This window comes from Micropterus dolomieu, linkage group LG10, assembly GCF_021292245.1.
Source record: "Micropterus dolomieu isolate WLL.071019.BEF.003 ecotype Adirondacks linkage group LG10, ASM2129224v1, whole genome shotgun sequence".
Taxonomy (NCBI): Eukaryota; Metazoa; Chordata; class Actinopteri; order Centrarchiformes; family Centrarchidae; genus Micropterus; species Micropterus dolomieu.
The window spans coordinates 17644495-17660695 of NC_060159.1; the positions used below are offsets into that span (position 1 = coordinate 17644495).

Below are 16201 nucleotides of genomic sequence, written 5' to 3' on the forward strand. Positions count from 1 at the left end.
TACAATTATGACATTTTTAATGACATTATTTGTAAAACCTTGCATCAATGTCAAATTCCATGAGCTCGCATTTGTTTTTCGACAGGACAGCCAAGCCTTTGGAGTCGTTTCTAATAAATGTTTCCAGGTATTCAATCACTTCAGCTCGCACCACTAGATTTAGCTGTGTGGAAAATGACAAGCATCACTGGTAGAACGCCAATGAGTTTCAGGATTATGTCTTCCCTGTCAATTTTCATAATGTGTATATGCGTTTTTTTTAGTTTTTTTAAAAAAAACATTGACTATAGGGTCATTAACTTTATCCATTCATGTACAGCAGAGATGTCATCACTAGCGTTGTGTTTGTTTTTTGGTCTCTGAAATGCCTGGAATAACGGGTCGAATGATTAACTGGGTAGTGTAGCAAGACAGGGCCCGTGAAGAACTAACCTACCATGTATGCTTGTCATTTCGCAACATGAAACAAAGTCAACAGACAAGATGTGTCGTGGGGCCAAACATGATTGTGTCACTTTGTGAATAGAATATACATCTGGAGACAATTAGTGGCTCAATGAGCTGCTCCGTCCACTTGCTAAAGGCTGAGGCGATATGAGTGGAGCAACACCTGGCAAATGAGCCGAGGTGAGACTTTTGCTATGTTAACATTCCGCCTAAGTTAACATAGCAAAAGTGCGGATTATTCCCACGTCAGATTTACTGCATATGTACATCAACAAGTCGCCCATCATTGTGGTTCAAAATTAATTCCTGACCTTGGAAGCAGCAGCCAAGAAAACAATCTCAGTTAGTACGTGTTCTGGAGCCTTTGATCATATAATATAGTGATCCTCAGGAGAAAACCTTGCCTGGTTGGAATGATAGATGTCCAATTTTTCCATTTGTCCAATTTTATTGGCTTAAAAGTTGACAGTGAGAAGACTGAGCGAATTTCATTTGCCGCCAAGAAAAATCATGTGATGTGATCAAAAGCTCCAAAACAGCTACTAAAGGACCTTCTGTGGAGATTGTATTCTTCATAGACAATAATTAATTTTCTCTGGCTGTCCACAATGCAATGTTGTCTATTATTGAGTTCTCAAAAGTCTTATTTTTCTGAAACACAATCTGTCAGTGCTGTGGGATTACTTCGACCTTTTTTCTTTTTTTTTGATTAAAGTTCTTCCAGTGCAACAATTAGATTTTTAGGTATTAATACGAGTCAATGCTCCCATGATAAAACTAGAATTTTTGCAGGCTATTAGGGCTGAAATGTAGCCTCGTACCTAACTACTGTTTTGTTTTTCTTTAAGAAGCAACATCTGCATATTTTACTACGTCTTTCATGGTGACTCATCATAGTTACCAATAGTTAACCACACCTCAGCGGGAATTTGCTGATAGAAGCACTGTTCCAATTTCTAGAATGACTCACCGCCTCTCCCACTTAGTTTTCAGTTTCAATGTTTTTACCCACCAAAAACCACCACATTGTCTCCAGACAGTATGTACAGCTGGCCCCACGATACTGACAGACAAAAGACTGAATCTCTGATTGATGAGAGGAATGAACCCTACACAGCAGAGTTTGAAGCCCCATAGGAAACAGTTGTTAGAGTTTGAGGGCTGAGTTGGTATCTGCTACATATGTTGTCCACATGAGGGGCTACCATGATACAAAGTACTACAAAACCTCTTGTTCTTGTACAAAAACAAACATTTTTTGTAGAAATCCTGCATTTTAAACAACAACTGATACAGAGTGAAAACTGCAATCGCGTGTAAGGACAAACATGAATAAGGACTTTGACAGTATACATTGCTTGTAGAGGCTTTGAACATAACAGGCATGGTAGAAAGTTCTTTACAATGGCAGAACTTTGGCACGATAAAGGCATTACAGAAGAAAACGATGAGTATTCGACAAGGTCAGCATGGATGATTCCAAACTAAATATCATTTTTATACATCAGTTCATAGTAAACCATTTGGCCCTGACTACCGTTCCCTTTGTTGGTGTGAGATTAGTGCTTTTGTTCAAATCATTTTAAAGAAACTCAAGTCACTGAAGGGAGGGACCGATGGTGTCATACACACACACACATGGATGTAAGACAAAAGGGCATTGACATCAACAGAAAAACTACATCTGGTGTTACTGTCACAATAGAGTTTTCTCTTCTGCACAAGTGTCAAGTGTGTCAGATGAGTGTGTGTGTGTGTGTCTGTGTGTCTGTATATGGGTTATGTGTAAGTGTGAGTGTTTAAGTCCACCTCTAGTGTGGTCAGACTTATGTTTTGTCCCATATCTGCTTTGATCCTCTTTCATTTTACGTACTTCTCAGTCTTTCCTTTCTAGCTCCCTTCTAAAAGTGAACGTCACAGTGAGGTGACGCTGCTCAGGTATCTATATTTCCACAGGAAACATCAGTCTACATAAGCAAGTGGGTTCAAAAGAATCCTGTTTTGAGTGCTAACCTCAGTCTGTGGTTAAGTCAGCATTTTTTTTTTACCCCGTCACCCCTCCATGGTTTTTAGTGAGGGGTGTGTTCGGGGTATGCTCAGTGTTCATGCCATGGTTTCCTTTCCTGGGAGTCTCCTGTCATTGAACGTGTGCATGTTAATGACCTCCTCTGTCTTAACGATGACGGGCGGCTGAGGCTTTTGTTTGAGACGGCGTTGGCACTTCAGAGACACACGCAGCTCATCCATCATGGCACTGCAGAATGATCGCTGCAGAAGGCAACAGGAAAGAAGGGAAAGTTATAGCTGGAGCCATGCTGTTTGCCATACTACTCAACTCTATGCAACTCTGATGCAGTGTTGACTTATTCAGAAAAACTGAATACTGGCATTAAACCCAGCTCCAGACCAAAAGTACAAAAATGTAGAGATACATTTTCACCATATAGTGTAATTATGCCTTAGCCCAGATTCACAGGTTACAACAAGGTTTGCAATCTGTACAGTATATTTAACACCCTCTATCCTTAGATCCATCATTTAGATGAGGAAAAAAAACCCAAAAGCATTTAATGTGAAAAGAAAGGAAGAAACCTGATGCTGCCATGTTGTCCAGGAAAAATATTTTGATCTCAAGAGACCATCCTGGCACTTAGCATAAAAAAAGAAATCTTATAATTAACGTATCCAGTGTTAAATATTATGTTTTTATGTTGTTATAATCTAAATACTGTCAGTTGAGTGAATGTAATATATATTTACATCTGACTGTTATAAATCACCATCAGCTGCTATGTAAGGCCCCATCCACACTACTCCGTTTTAATTTACAAACGGAGAATTAAATCGAATATGATCTCTGTCCACACCAGCGTTCTAGCTGCGTATCAGAGGTGATCTCCGTCTATATTAAAACGACTGATTACATCCAATCAGAGAGACGAGCGTGAGCGTCTGTGTCATCGTTTTTGCCAAGTCTTCCGTTTTTGCCAAGTCCTCCGTTTTTGCCCATCTTCACTAAAACGCCCTACGGAATTTCGAAACGCAAAACAGGGTCGGCAGCGTTTACAAACTTCTCCGTTTTAGGTCTTAGTTTTCGCCGTTTTAGTCTGGAGGTGCAAACGTAGGTCTCCGTTTTAATTTGAAAATGCAATAGTGTGGATGGGGCCTAAGTCACTTAGCAACCACAGCCATGATGGCACTGCCACCTCTAACCCTACACCACAGTATTAAAGAGGCACTACAGCAATTTAGCATTGCACTTTCATGAAATTTGGAGACTTGCGAGTGACCAACAGCAAGCTCAAAATAAGATAGGAAAAAGTAACATAGATGTAGCAGCAATCGATGATAGATTGCATTTTGTGAGTATTGAATTGAAAATAAGCTGAGTCTCAAGACTGACTCATGTAAAACTCTTAAGCTGAGTTTGAAAAGACCAAATAAAGTTGAACCTCTTGATTTGATTCCTAAACAATATTTTTGGAGAAGCAGGTCTTCATTTAAAGGTCTGATGTGTCCCAGATTTTCAAACAAAGGTCTGAATGTTGTTTCAGAGCCTTTTGCAGCATGCCAAGATCTAACAGAAACATTCAACACTCCCCCCCCCCGCCCGCCAATTTTAGGCGTGCAAGCAGAAAATGTAAAGATATTGAATAAAGGACAAAATATCCACTCCGGCAGATTACATCCAAAAATACATGTACCTTTAAAACATCAACCACTCGCATAGTGACAAGTGTTATGTAACTTTTATAATATGAGCTTCTGTTGTTCCTGTGTTATGTTTGTGGTGTGAAATCCTATAAGATGTCAATATGCCTGTGCGCTGACATTGCCAAGAGAAATTCACATACATTCACGTTCTGATTATGCAAAATCTAATTCAAATTCTTAGAGGGTGTAGGAGGAGAGGAGATATAAAAGAGGAGGGAGAGCAGTAAAGTATGAAGCTATTATTTTTCCGTTTGTGTATGTGCGTAGGTGTGTGAGATGGATATCTGTAGGTGGCTTATGCACCAGGTATTTCTGTTTTTTTCTCCATATTTACATATGTGTGTCTGGCGTATGAATGAGATATTTTGTATACTCGGGAAGATGAGTGATTACGGGAGTAGAGAGGACCAGGGTGGGTGAAAGAGAAAGAAACAATGTGAAAAACAATGAGGGAGATATGGATTAGAGTGATGGAGAAAATAAGAAGAATGAGGGAGGTAAAAAAAGCTGGTGATGTTAGGGTGGAGGAGGCTGGCAGGGAAAGAAAATAGAGGAGATGCTTGTTGTCAGAATGTAAATTACTAGCACCTTGGCAGCCTAGAGAATGTGGCATTTGCAAATTATCTGAATATTGTGACCCACTCTTGCGGCTCTTGATTAATGATAGCTAAGATGTGCTCTGAAACATATGCGGTCCCTAAAATAAAGCAAGAAACTAATGACTATTGCAATAAAGTAACACGCCGTTGCGCTGTGCTAATTATGTAGATGTAAATAATTAAACCACGCTTTCAAAAGGACTTTCACAATTATATGGAAACATCATTGTACAAGTTAAAGTGCACTAAAATACATACTCCACGCTGTGTGATGAATCATGTGCACTCAGCACTAAAATAGAGCACAGATAGAACAGTCTGAAATATATTCAGTCTTTAGCTAGAAAGAAACATAACCAGAGGGGGGAGAAAAGCGCTGCAAATATGCTGCACTGTATGCATGGTGAATCTTGAGACCAGAGGACAAGTTCACTTTTTTTCCCCCAAGTCTGGCTTAAAACAACACTCACATGTCCATATGTACTTTGGAAGAGTTTTTGATTGCTGTAATCATTTGTCTTGTCCATACTGGCTGCGGAGAGATCCCATCCTGATGTGATTTGAAATTAGTAGATGGGGCACAAAATCCACAGTCCTCCTTCCATGCAAAAATGCACTGTAACTTTCCACTGAGGCTAATATGATACATTAGTGGTTAGACAAATTAAATTGTTTTTTAGTACAAAATGATGTAACTTTATTATTTCCTCTCCATGGCAGCGCAACAAGGAAATTCTGTCTAAGGAAACACAAGAAGGAATGTCGTACTAAAGAGACTAACCTCTGGCTAACCCAGATGTCTGAAACCCTTTATATTAGCTTAAGCTCAAGGGATCTCTTCACAGCCAATATGGACAGAAGGAACAATTATAGTAACCATGACAAATGTACATATGGGCATGTGTATATTGATTTCATGTGTATAGAACAGAAGCGCAAACTAAAAGCACACTACAAGTGCACAATACAGAATGTATTGTGTACTTGATAGTTAATTTGGTTTAAATTGTTAAATTCATAACCTTAAAAAATAAAATAAGAAAACGAGACACGAATAGAGATGAGTGATGAATGAAAGATTTCAAACCCAAAATGAAACCCAGCATAAGCAAAATGGTGGAATTCTGTTTAGAAACAACTAAATATATGGCACAGAATACAAAGATTTTATAGCAAAGGCTTTAATTCTTAACAAGCCTCATGCCACCGAGATTCCAATACCTTCTCCAGCTGGGCATTCTGTTTAGACTTATAAAGGACCTCTCCTACAGCCACAAACACTGACAGCACCAGTCCTGCAGCCAGCACGATGAAGATCCCACCAATGTTCTGCACCCCCAGAGCACTGGCCTCTTTGCTCTCCTCCTCGGGACAGCCGTTCCCTCGCCACCACTTCTCCTTCATCATGTGCAGCTTCCCTTCCTCCTGCAGCTGCAGAATGGCTATCGTGATCTTGTCTCTGTACGGGGAGCCTGTGAGGAGAAAAAGACAACACGAGACTAGTGAACATGGATAATAACCGGATATGAAAACCCCCCAACTAATTATGCTTAGCAAAGTCATTGTTGAGTAGTAGGCCATATATAACCAGTGGCGGTGGGTGTATGAAACATGCTCTGGCTTGCATGTGATCATATAACCTGTTTTGTTATTGTTGGCTGCTTAGAGGGAGTTTTTTGTAAGTCCTTCTTCAAATCCCACTAATCCCTATATTCACAGAGTTATTCCAAAATTCTCACTCCGCTCTGCAGTGTGTGAATTATAATGCACTGGGAGTTGGCAACGAAGACTTGGCTTTGTGTGGCAGAGCTGCTGTTGATTTTGACGAATTAGCTGCTGTTTGCACACGCTTTCATAAGCTATAAATGGTGCGTATAAACAGGAAGAACAGAGATGCCCAGTGGGGTGTACATTACATGGGTGCATGTGTGTTTGGGATTATATGTGTGTATCTGAGATAGGGCTTCTCTATCAGTATGTGTGTTTTTTATGCATGTTAATGTCATGATGAGTAAAAGAACCCAAATCCACAGACAGTGGGAAGGCGCCAGAATTAGCGACAAGGCATTAAGGCACAGTGGGTGTTGGCGTGATCAAAGGAGGAGTAATCGTTGCTGTACCCTAGTGGGGTCGTGTTCCTCTCCCATCCACAGTGTGTGTGACACAACACACGGCCGATTGCGGCGCAGCAGCCACACTCTGCCCAGGCCAAGAAAGATTAATACTTACTGTGAACGCTCATGTTTCATTTATAAACTGCTTTAAAAGCTTGTTAGTGTATTTGTGTGACTTTAGAACTCATACATAATGGCGCCTGGTTTTACGTTTTCCAAATTTAGACATTTTGGCTTGTGTGCTTATTCAGAGTGACTTAAAAGAGATTAATTCAGACATAATAGAAATCATTTTACGAACATGTGGGAACATTTTGTGCTAAAACTCCGAGGCAAAGGAACCCAATATGGCCCCAGGTAGCAGGTAGCATCACTTCGTCTGTTGCTCTCATAGAGTTTTGCCTGTCAGCCCCTTTAGTTAATTCCCTCTCTGTCTCATCTATCATTTATATATTGCTATCCATCATCCTTTCATCTCCATGTCGCTGTGTATTTGGACTGACAAAGGAGACATTAATACAAAAACTGAAAATTATACACAAACTGCCACTGAACAGCATATCAGTGTTTACTTCTTTGATCATAAATCGTGTTGTATTTCTGTGAGTTTGGCTGTGGTGTGCTTATGAGTACGTCTGCTTTTCTACGTGACGTGCACACTTTGAGTGCATCCATTCATTCTGTGCACGTACAGAAGATATGTACTGTTCTGAATGTGGAGTACATGCATGTGCACGTGCATGGGAAAAGCATATGCTTGCTCCATTTGAAGATGAGAGATCTATCCGGGTCCCCTGATTCTGGCTCCCCTCATATTTCAAATGATTAATGATGGCCTAACAAAGCAGGCCTTAGATAAATGCTAATAGGATGGGTCCTTAGAGAGGAGGATATGGAGAGCGGGGCCTGGGCAAATGGAAAAGCGCTGTGCTTGACACACTGTGCATACACAACTACCTGACAGATGTTCAACACCAGAGGACATCCATCACTCCCACACTGTCTGGCCTCAAGTATTAATGTGATCACAGTTTAGGTCCATAGCTTAAGATGACGCATTTCCATTTTGGGAACAGGACATGTGAGAACCGACAAGCACTAAAAGGTTAAGACATATTATACGGCTTGTTCTGGCTTATTGCTGTAACAGCCCTACAGGGAATGAGCTGCTAAACAGTGTTGAGCAGGGCAAAAGTTGGAGGCTACAGGTTGACATGAAGGATCAAGTCTTCATCAGTGGCGGAAGAAGTATTAAGAGCCGTTACTTAAATAAAAGCATTATTACCACGTGATATAAGTAATCAGTTACACATGAAAGTCATGTGTTTAATCTTACATAGTAAACGTTTGTAAGTATAAGCAAGAAAATGTACTTACAGAGGTCATTTAATGCTTTTTGGCTTTCCCCCTTTCCTTTATGTTGTGTATATATTATATATCTTTTTTGCATGTAATAGGTTTGCAAAGTGAAAAAGTCCATCCCAAGGGAGTTACTATCTCCCACAGAAAACACTGCTCCTCAACTGCCTGAAAACAGCTCAACTGTAGTCCAGCCTTTACTTCCAAAAACTATCTGCTTCACTTTGTAATAGGCATCGTAATGCTTGTCTAGCAACTAGTCAGACACGCCCTCAAAAGTGAAAACCAGTGGAGATACACACTAAGCTGCAGCGGGGGACATGTACAGCTGAAGCGAAGCCCTGGCTACAGCTTTTCAGGATCCGCCCAACTCTGCTTCTGATTGGTTAGTAGTCCTTAACTAGGTACTGGCATGGTGTGCCTTTTCTCGTGATACCACCGTGGTTTGAACTAACTTCGTTTGAACCAACGTAGTTCAAACTAACATGTTTTCAGGTGTGTTCGTCTCACTTTCACCGCATGAAACTCACAAAACGTTGTCATATTCTACCTAAATATGTCAGTTGTGACCGATATTAAGTGACATTATTATGCTAACTCATTATTTAGGCTTTTCATATCATAGTCGTACTGGCAATAAAAAGAAAATCAACAATAGTATTAATGAAATCACCAATACAAATAATATATAAACTAATCATTTTATTTAGCCTACATATAGTCTATAACTTAGAAGAAAAAATTAAGAACTATTAGCGATTACAAGATAGGTAAAATAGGTTTAATCTGCAAGTATCTTCGTGCACTTTAAACACTTTAACACTATTATGAATCCCTTTAACCTTTGCACTGGGTAACTAATATTAATATTATTATTATTATTGTGAACAGATGGGTAATCTGTGAGAAAAACACCTGTTAACCTGTTTGTTGATGGTCTACAGATGGGCTATATGAGTACTGAAATAATGCAACCCTACCCATGACCCGACAAATACATTTAAAAGTACTTTTACAACTACATTTAAAAATATCTTCACCTTAAATATGTTTGTACAGCAACATATCTGTGGCGTAGTCACCGTGAACTAAGCTTCTAACCACAGGTCAGGAGCTGTAGTTCAAACTATGCAACTTAACGACAGTTGGTGCGAGCGATCGTCGGAACTATGGTTTTGGGGAACACCTGCGTCGCTTAACGATGGTTCGTAGTACGAACTATGGTGGTAACTAAGTTCGAACTAGGGTTTTGGGAAACAGTTGCGTCGCAACTGCATAGTTCCAACCAAGGAAGTTGCTACCGTAGTTAGCAACAATGCTTTTGGGAAACTTCAAACAAAGATCAAATTGAAGTAAGATGCATAACTCCATAGCTAAAACAGAGCTTCCAACACACAGGGTGAAAAGAGGGGCTGCAGCAATGTGCAGTATAACAAAAATATAGTGTTTTTTGAAAATTAAACCATGTAAACCAATTAGGGTACGCCTAGATAAAATAATGAACCTGAAAATGAGCATAATATGACCACTCTAAAATATTAACTCCACTATTAACTATACTCAATGCAGAAAAATGCCCCCTGTGACAGATATATTATTACAAATTAAATTATTAGATTATCATTAGTCAGGCATCAGTGTGTAAGAAGAATTTTACTGCCTTAGTTGATTGAGGTGGAGCTAATTGGAACCATTTTGTATCAGACTGCAACTAATCATTATTCTCATTATGGATTAATCTGCTGATTACGTTCTTGATTAATTGATTGATTGGTTTGTAAAAAAATCTAAAAATAGTGAGAACTGCCCAAAACACAAATTAAAATAATTTAAAAGAAAAACAGCAAATCCTCACATTTCAAATGCCAGAATCAAGAAGTCTTCAGCATTTTTTGCCTTTAAAAATTATCAAAATACAGTAGTTTCATTTGCTTTGTAAATTGACTAATCAATTATTTATAATTATTATTTGCTCTACTTGTTTTTACTGTTAGTACTGCTAGTATTTTTTGACAAAGCATAATATTTTATAAGCACTTTATATGTTTTGTGCGCAAAAATCTTAATTTGTAAAGCAGATTCCAGAGAACCGGATTGCTATGTGAAAGCACACATGGTTGCGGGATTATGCCGCAAACGTTGGAATGAGCGAATGCAACTATTTAATAAAAAAGTCAAGTCCTTTTTTCGAGACATTTGTCTCAGGTCTAAGTCAAGTCTCCAGTCATGAATACCAAGTCAAAGTCAAGTCGAGTCTTTTATCTGTTTTAGTCAAGCAAGTCTCAAGTGTTCAATTTGCGACTCCCCCACCTCTGGTAAATAGTAAAGTAAAAAGTACAATATTTCCCACTGAATTGTAATGGAGTAGAAGGATAAAGTAGCACGACATGGAAATACTCAAGTAAAGTACAAATACCACAGATTTGTACTTAACTTTGGTACTTTCCACCACTGCTTCTCATGGTGTTTGGCACAAGAAAACAAGGAGACCATCAGAAAAATAAAATGTCCCCATTCTTCCAAGAAGACTCCTGGCATTAAAACAGAAGTCACTTAAGACCTCTTCTATCACAGAAGAAACTTTTTCAAGGCTGTAATTAGCTTTATTTCTGAAATACAGAGCAATGAACATCTCAATTAGAGATTGAAATGAGTAAGTGGGCAGTAATAACTTTGAAAGCAGACATTTTTCTTCATTATTTTTTATCCAACAAAATACTAAACCACTTATCACTGAATTAAAGTGATTTGGAACATATTTTGTAGTCGTATATTTTATACACTATATTACCACATGAATAAAAATAGAACTGACCCATGATAGGACTGTGTGTCCATTTCAAGGGCATCCATGTAAGTACTTCTGCACTTATGGGGCCACAGTGGGACTATATTTCACAGCATCACCTCAGCTTTGTTACAGCCTCGGCGATCATGGCATCCCTGCAGATCCATAACTGTCCCATACTCATCAACAGCCGCCGGGTCCAGATGTGGATGGACAGAATTAATCCTCCATATTTTGATGGCCTTCATATCACTGATGATAAATGTGGCTATTACGGCTGTTTGCACTGCTCTCCGTGGCCTCGTCATGACCACTCTGACCTCCGTGACACTGGGATTGAAACCATCACCAGGTTCTCACTAGGGTCCCCTGGGGTGCCAGGGTTGTAAGATGCATGTTTATTAACCCTGATAAAGACTGCTTTGTATGCAACAGATCTCTTATAATTTCCTAAAGTGCAAACTAAAAAGAAAGCATGCTTTTGATGGTTTTAGCTCCTCTGCCTCAGCACAGGATAATGACACTTTAAAATGTCAGAATACAAATTATTGACAAGAACCAGGTCAAATGAGCAGATGAAAAAAGTTCTTAGTTCCCGTTTTATACTCTCTGAGGTGTTTTGTTGCTTATTGCTCAGTCCAATTCCGACAGTGTCAAGTAAGTCAGAGGGAATTGCACTAAATTGACTTTCTGGGTTGCTTTTGCGCTCACAATCTTGCCTTACGTGACTCCAAAGTAGGCTGAAACACACCATTAAAAGTATTTGTGAACATTGTTTAACCCAGGTCTGCTTCTCTAGTCTGTAAATAATCCTGTGAGAAAATCATTATGGCTAGAAAAAACCCACACTTTGTAAGGCAGAGCTCTCTTGCTCAGAGTTTCTTAGGCCCTGGGCACATTTTAACCTTATCCATAAATTCAGCCTCTTCAGCTATTCGGTTTCATTACGCTGTTGAACCATTATACCTGTGACCCCATCAATAAAGGTCAACCTTTCCGCTCTCAGAGCTTATCCATCATCCACACTATATACCTTTATCTGTCACACATTATCTGCAGCATCTCTCTCTGACATACAGCTTTTCAAAAGCGTTTTGAAAAGACAGCAGGCACCACAGAGGCACATAGAGGTTTGTGGTCATTTACCCATAGGTGTTCCCACTCCATAGGCTTTGGAGTCTATGAGGCCTCCGATCTGTGTGAGGTTGCAGTTGCGCTGGGTGACAAACTCGATGGTGGTGGACTCCATAAGGAAGGCATAGTCTGAGGTTAAGACGCGCTGGATGCCCTCATCCACGTTCTTGACCATCACAGATTGCCTCCTGCTGTTCATGAACTCCCACATCTTGTCATAGGTGGAGATTTTTGTTTTCTACAAGATACCAGAGAATGGAAGTGGAAGGAGATTGGTAGCGGTAATAGGAACAAATATGGTGGTGAACTCTAAATTTGTTGTTATGATGTTTTTTCAGTGTGAACAGAATGTAAATACATTGTTTTTACACAAGGGCGTCACTTTGTGTTGAAAAGTGGTGAGAACATAAGGGATTAACGGTGTGATGATACACTTGGATCATGAGATGTGACGATGAACAAGAACAAGAGGAGATTATTTTTGTATCTTTGCATGATTTCTGTATTTATATAAAGGAAAGAAAAAATTCAGCTGGCAGGTGACAATTCATAAATATAGAAATATAACAAAATATAATGCAGTAATCAGCTGCTTGTTTTTTTTAGCTGAAGTTACTTTTTTTGTTATATTTGAATTGCATTGAATATTTTCTTATTGTGTAAATAAACCTTTCTCAAAGCATTTTTATTTGTTAGTTAATATTTTTTGGTGCAAGGTATTTTCAGAACATTTTAGCAAATGCTTTCAAAAGGTGATGGGGGCAAAATCAGCCATTTCAAAAAGTGATGGGGACATGTCCCCAGCGTCCCCCGTGTAAATGACACCTATGTTTTTACATAATAGTTAGAAAGTGGCAGAGTCAGCCATTCTTGCGCTGAGCAATTCACAGGGAGCAATGTACAATATGCATATAATCCACATTCACTGATAACAGCCTCACTGTTCACTCTGCTAACATCATACCAGAGCTGGATTCAGTTACTGCAAATTCATCCCCAACATCACCTTCTGATGCTAGATCAAATTAAAAGTATTCAACTGGCGAAACATTGGGTGGCTTTTAATGTGAAGTACTCAGAAAATGTAATGTATTTTTCACCAAGGTTAGTGCTAACTGCGACCACCCATCAAAAATGAACCTACAAAACAGGACATGGTCATTTTTTGACAGCCAATCAGTTTTAAATATTGCAGGGAGGCATGGAACCAGAGGGAGCAGTGAGCTGTTAGATAAAGAGCTGCAGAAACAGGCACAGACACCTCCATCTCCTCAGCAAGCTAACCAACTCCTTTGCTGTGCCCTGCTGTTGGTTGGAAAACTACTTGCAGCAACCAACTTCTTTATCAAAATGTGAGTTTGTTTGGCTGCACAGTAAACAGATCCACCAGTTAGTCTTGGTTGTATTTATAGCAAAGTAGCTGCTCCGAGAGTTCGCTGAAATATTAAACAACACTTTTTGTTAACACCAGTTACCAGAGGTATTGCCAAATCAACTAGGACCAAAATTTTAAGGATTATAACTTTAATAAGTGAGAGAAGAAGACCACTTTACCTTGAAGAAGGTCATGGTGGCACCGTCCTCCACCACCCCGTACAGGATTTTAGTTTGCTTAGCTAGGTCATCTGCTGAGTCTATAGGCGACTCCATCCTCTCCACAGTGAGAAAGGCAGCCAGGTTCGCCGTATATGAGGAAATGATGATGAGGGTGAAGAACCACCAGATGCCTCCCACTATTCGAGTCGACAGGGCCTTGGGCATGAGCTCTGAGCCTGGTGTGAGGGAAGTGTCAGGGTTGAGTGTTACTGCAAAATGTTTTATTTCTGAGCAAGTCCTCATTATTAGTCTAGTCTTGTATTTAACTGTAGTTTATTTTTTAACATGTAAAGCTCGAGATAAGACTAGTTCACTTAAAAACCGTCAAACTTGTTTCAAGAACTCTCCTCAAGTCGTCAGCTCAGGCGGATGCGCCACTCGCTTCAAGAAGAGTTCACAAGAGAGCTCTCAAAACAAGATGATCATTGGATTTCAAACAAGTGAAATTATCATGTCTCGGTCACAAGTGAGAGCTTTAGAAAATGCGAGAGAAGAAAAGCTATTTCAAAATGTCTCCTGAGAACAAAGTGTTTGAATAAATCACTCACATCCAATCAAACACATTCAATATTTATGATTTCAAACAGTGTGGAGAAGTTGTAGGCTGTTTGGGCCAGAGAGTCATGTACCCAAGGTAACCTCACATCCTGACTCCACACCCCACTGATCTCGAGGTGCTGATGGGCCAAGGGCAAGGAGTGAGGACACTGGGTATTGTAGGACTAATATTACTATGATAAAGAACATATTTACAGTCTGTGTATAATTTGAATAAATCTCAGTAGTCATAGATTTTTGAGCTTAAGTTGATACAAAAAAACCCATTGATATGCATTGTTATCTCTAGGGTTTTAAAATGAGGATATTTGATTTTACTCAAGTGGTATTATTGCTGTTCAAATATGTCCCTCATATACACATATAGGTTAGGATAGAATACTGTGTTCCTATGAGTTGATTAATTTAAAAAGAAATTGTTCTGTCTTCCTCGCAGTGGACCCCCAGAGCTCTCTCTCTGTTGCCACTGGCTTGGATAACACAAGCCAGCCCTCAGAGACAGTGGGATACAGAGAGCTTCAGCTCCACAGAGCAACAGCAGCCACAGGCTGAGGCAACTACCTTGCTGCATGAGAGCCCCAACTCCAAACCAGAAACTATTGAGCAGCGTAAAATTGTTTTCCACTACATCAGAGTCTGGGTTGCATGGATGCGGGTTGTACCACTCATAAGGGCTAAACCTGTAAAAGGAGAAAGCACAGAGACAGATGTGTCAGCACAAGGCAAAGAACAGTGTGTTCCCTGGTGCAGATTAAACGGCACATAAAACATAAATTTTAAAACACTTGTGAGCAGGAACAAAGGGAATGTAAATGTGTAAGAATCCTTGTTGTGGCCTCAGGTTTGAAGCTTCAGCAGAGACCAAAGCAAATAATTTTGGCTTTGGCTGAGCTCATCTTATTGGCATATTCAAATGCCATCAGTTTATTGTGAGAACAGATCAATAGGCTGGAATAACACTGTCACTGGTGATAATGTCCCAGAGCGGGATGATCTTTGGAACTCATTTGGATTCACTGACTCAGGAGCCTTAATGTGTATCCCCCAGCAACTGCAATCACCGTTACTCTGCGGATGCGTGATCCTCCTCACACCCCGAAAATGGGGCTTTCTTTTCTGGTTTCCCAACAGCCATCGCTACTCTTCCACTCCCTAGCTGCTTTCCCTCTTTTCTCACACTCCCTTCACACCTTCATCTCTTTCCCCCGTTCCTACCCCAACCACCTGCACCTAATTTTACCCCGATTGCCTTTCTTTCCTTACTAACCTGCCCCTTTTACCCCCGGCCTCCTGCTGCCTGCCTTGGCTGATTGTCAGCGTCTTCAGGTCAGTTGTGGACATTTCTCATTTATTATCCTAAGCAAAAGTGGCATGGCATTAGCGCAGGGTGATTGGGTTAGCGTTAAGCATCAGAAACTGATTGAGTTTGTGCCGAAGTGGGTGATAGAGGGAACATTGCTTATGCAGAGTTGAGGGGTCCATCAGCTAAGGCAGTTTAGGAGCTTTTCTCCAACATGCTGCATGCTAAACCTGTGGGCTGGGTATTCAGACTGCCTAGAAATGTGATGCCATTTGTCAGCTGCACTTTAAGAGATGCACAGGAACATACATTTACACATATATCTATACTATATATATATTTATATATAAATTTATAAGACTCATAGCAGCTTTTCACATTACCAAACCAAATGTTATATGATGGCTGTTTAATGGCAGCACACTACATGACTGCTGTAGATCTACATACAGATATGTCATTTCCTCTTTGTTGTTGTTGCAGCAGCCTAATTAACAGTCTTATTTTACAAGCGTTGTGAATGCAGAAACATTTTTGTCATATTGCTCTTCCTTCAGAGCTATTTTCTATGCCGTCCCCTTGAGAATGGTCT

General features: G+C 39.9%; 1 protein-coding gene across 4 annotated transcripts in view; it reads right to left on the minus strand.

The window, feature by feature from the left end:
• LOC123977290 (glutamate receptor ionotropic, kainate 2-like) overlaps window positions 1-16201 on the minus strand; it is a 64503-nt gene continuing 48302 nt past the window's right edge. For all 4 annotated transcript variants that reach the window (XM_046059865.1, XM_046059864.1, XM_046059863.1 and 1 more), the window contains 5 exons: window positions 14871-14989; window positions 13710-13927; window positions 12168-12393; window positions 5982-6232; window positions 1-2715 (listed from right to left, as the gene is read on the minus strand). In XM_046059865.1, coding sequence (XP_045915821.1) covers window positions 2551-2715; window positions 5982-6232; window positions 12168-12393; window positions 13710-13927; window positions 14871-14989 — 979 coding nt within the window. In that variant the 3' untranslated portion in view covers window positions 1-2550. The remainder of the gene's footprint in view (window positions 2716-5981; window positions 6233-12167; window positions 12394-13709; window positions 13928-14870; window positions 14990-16201) is intronic.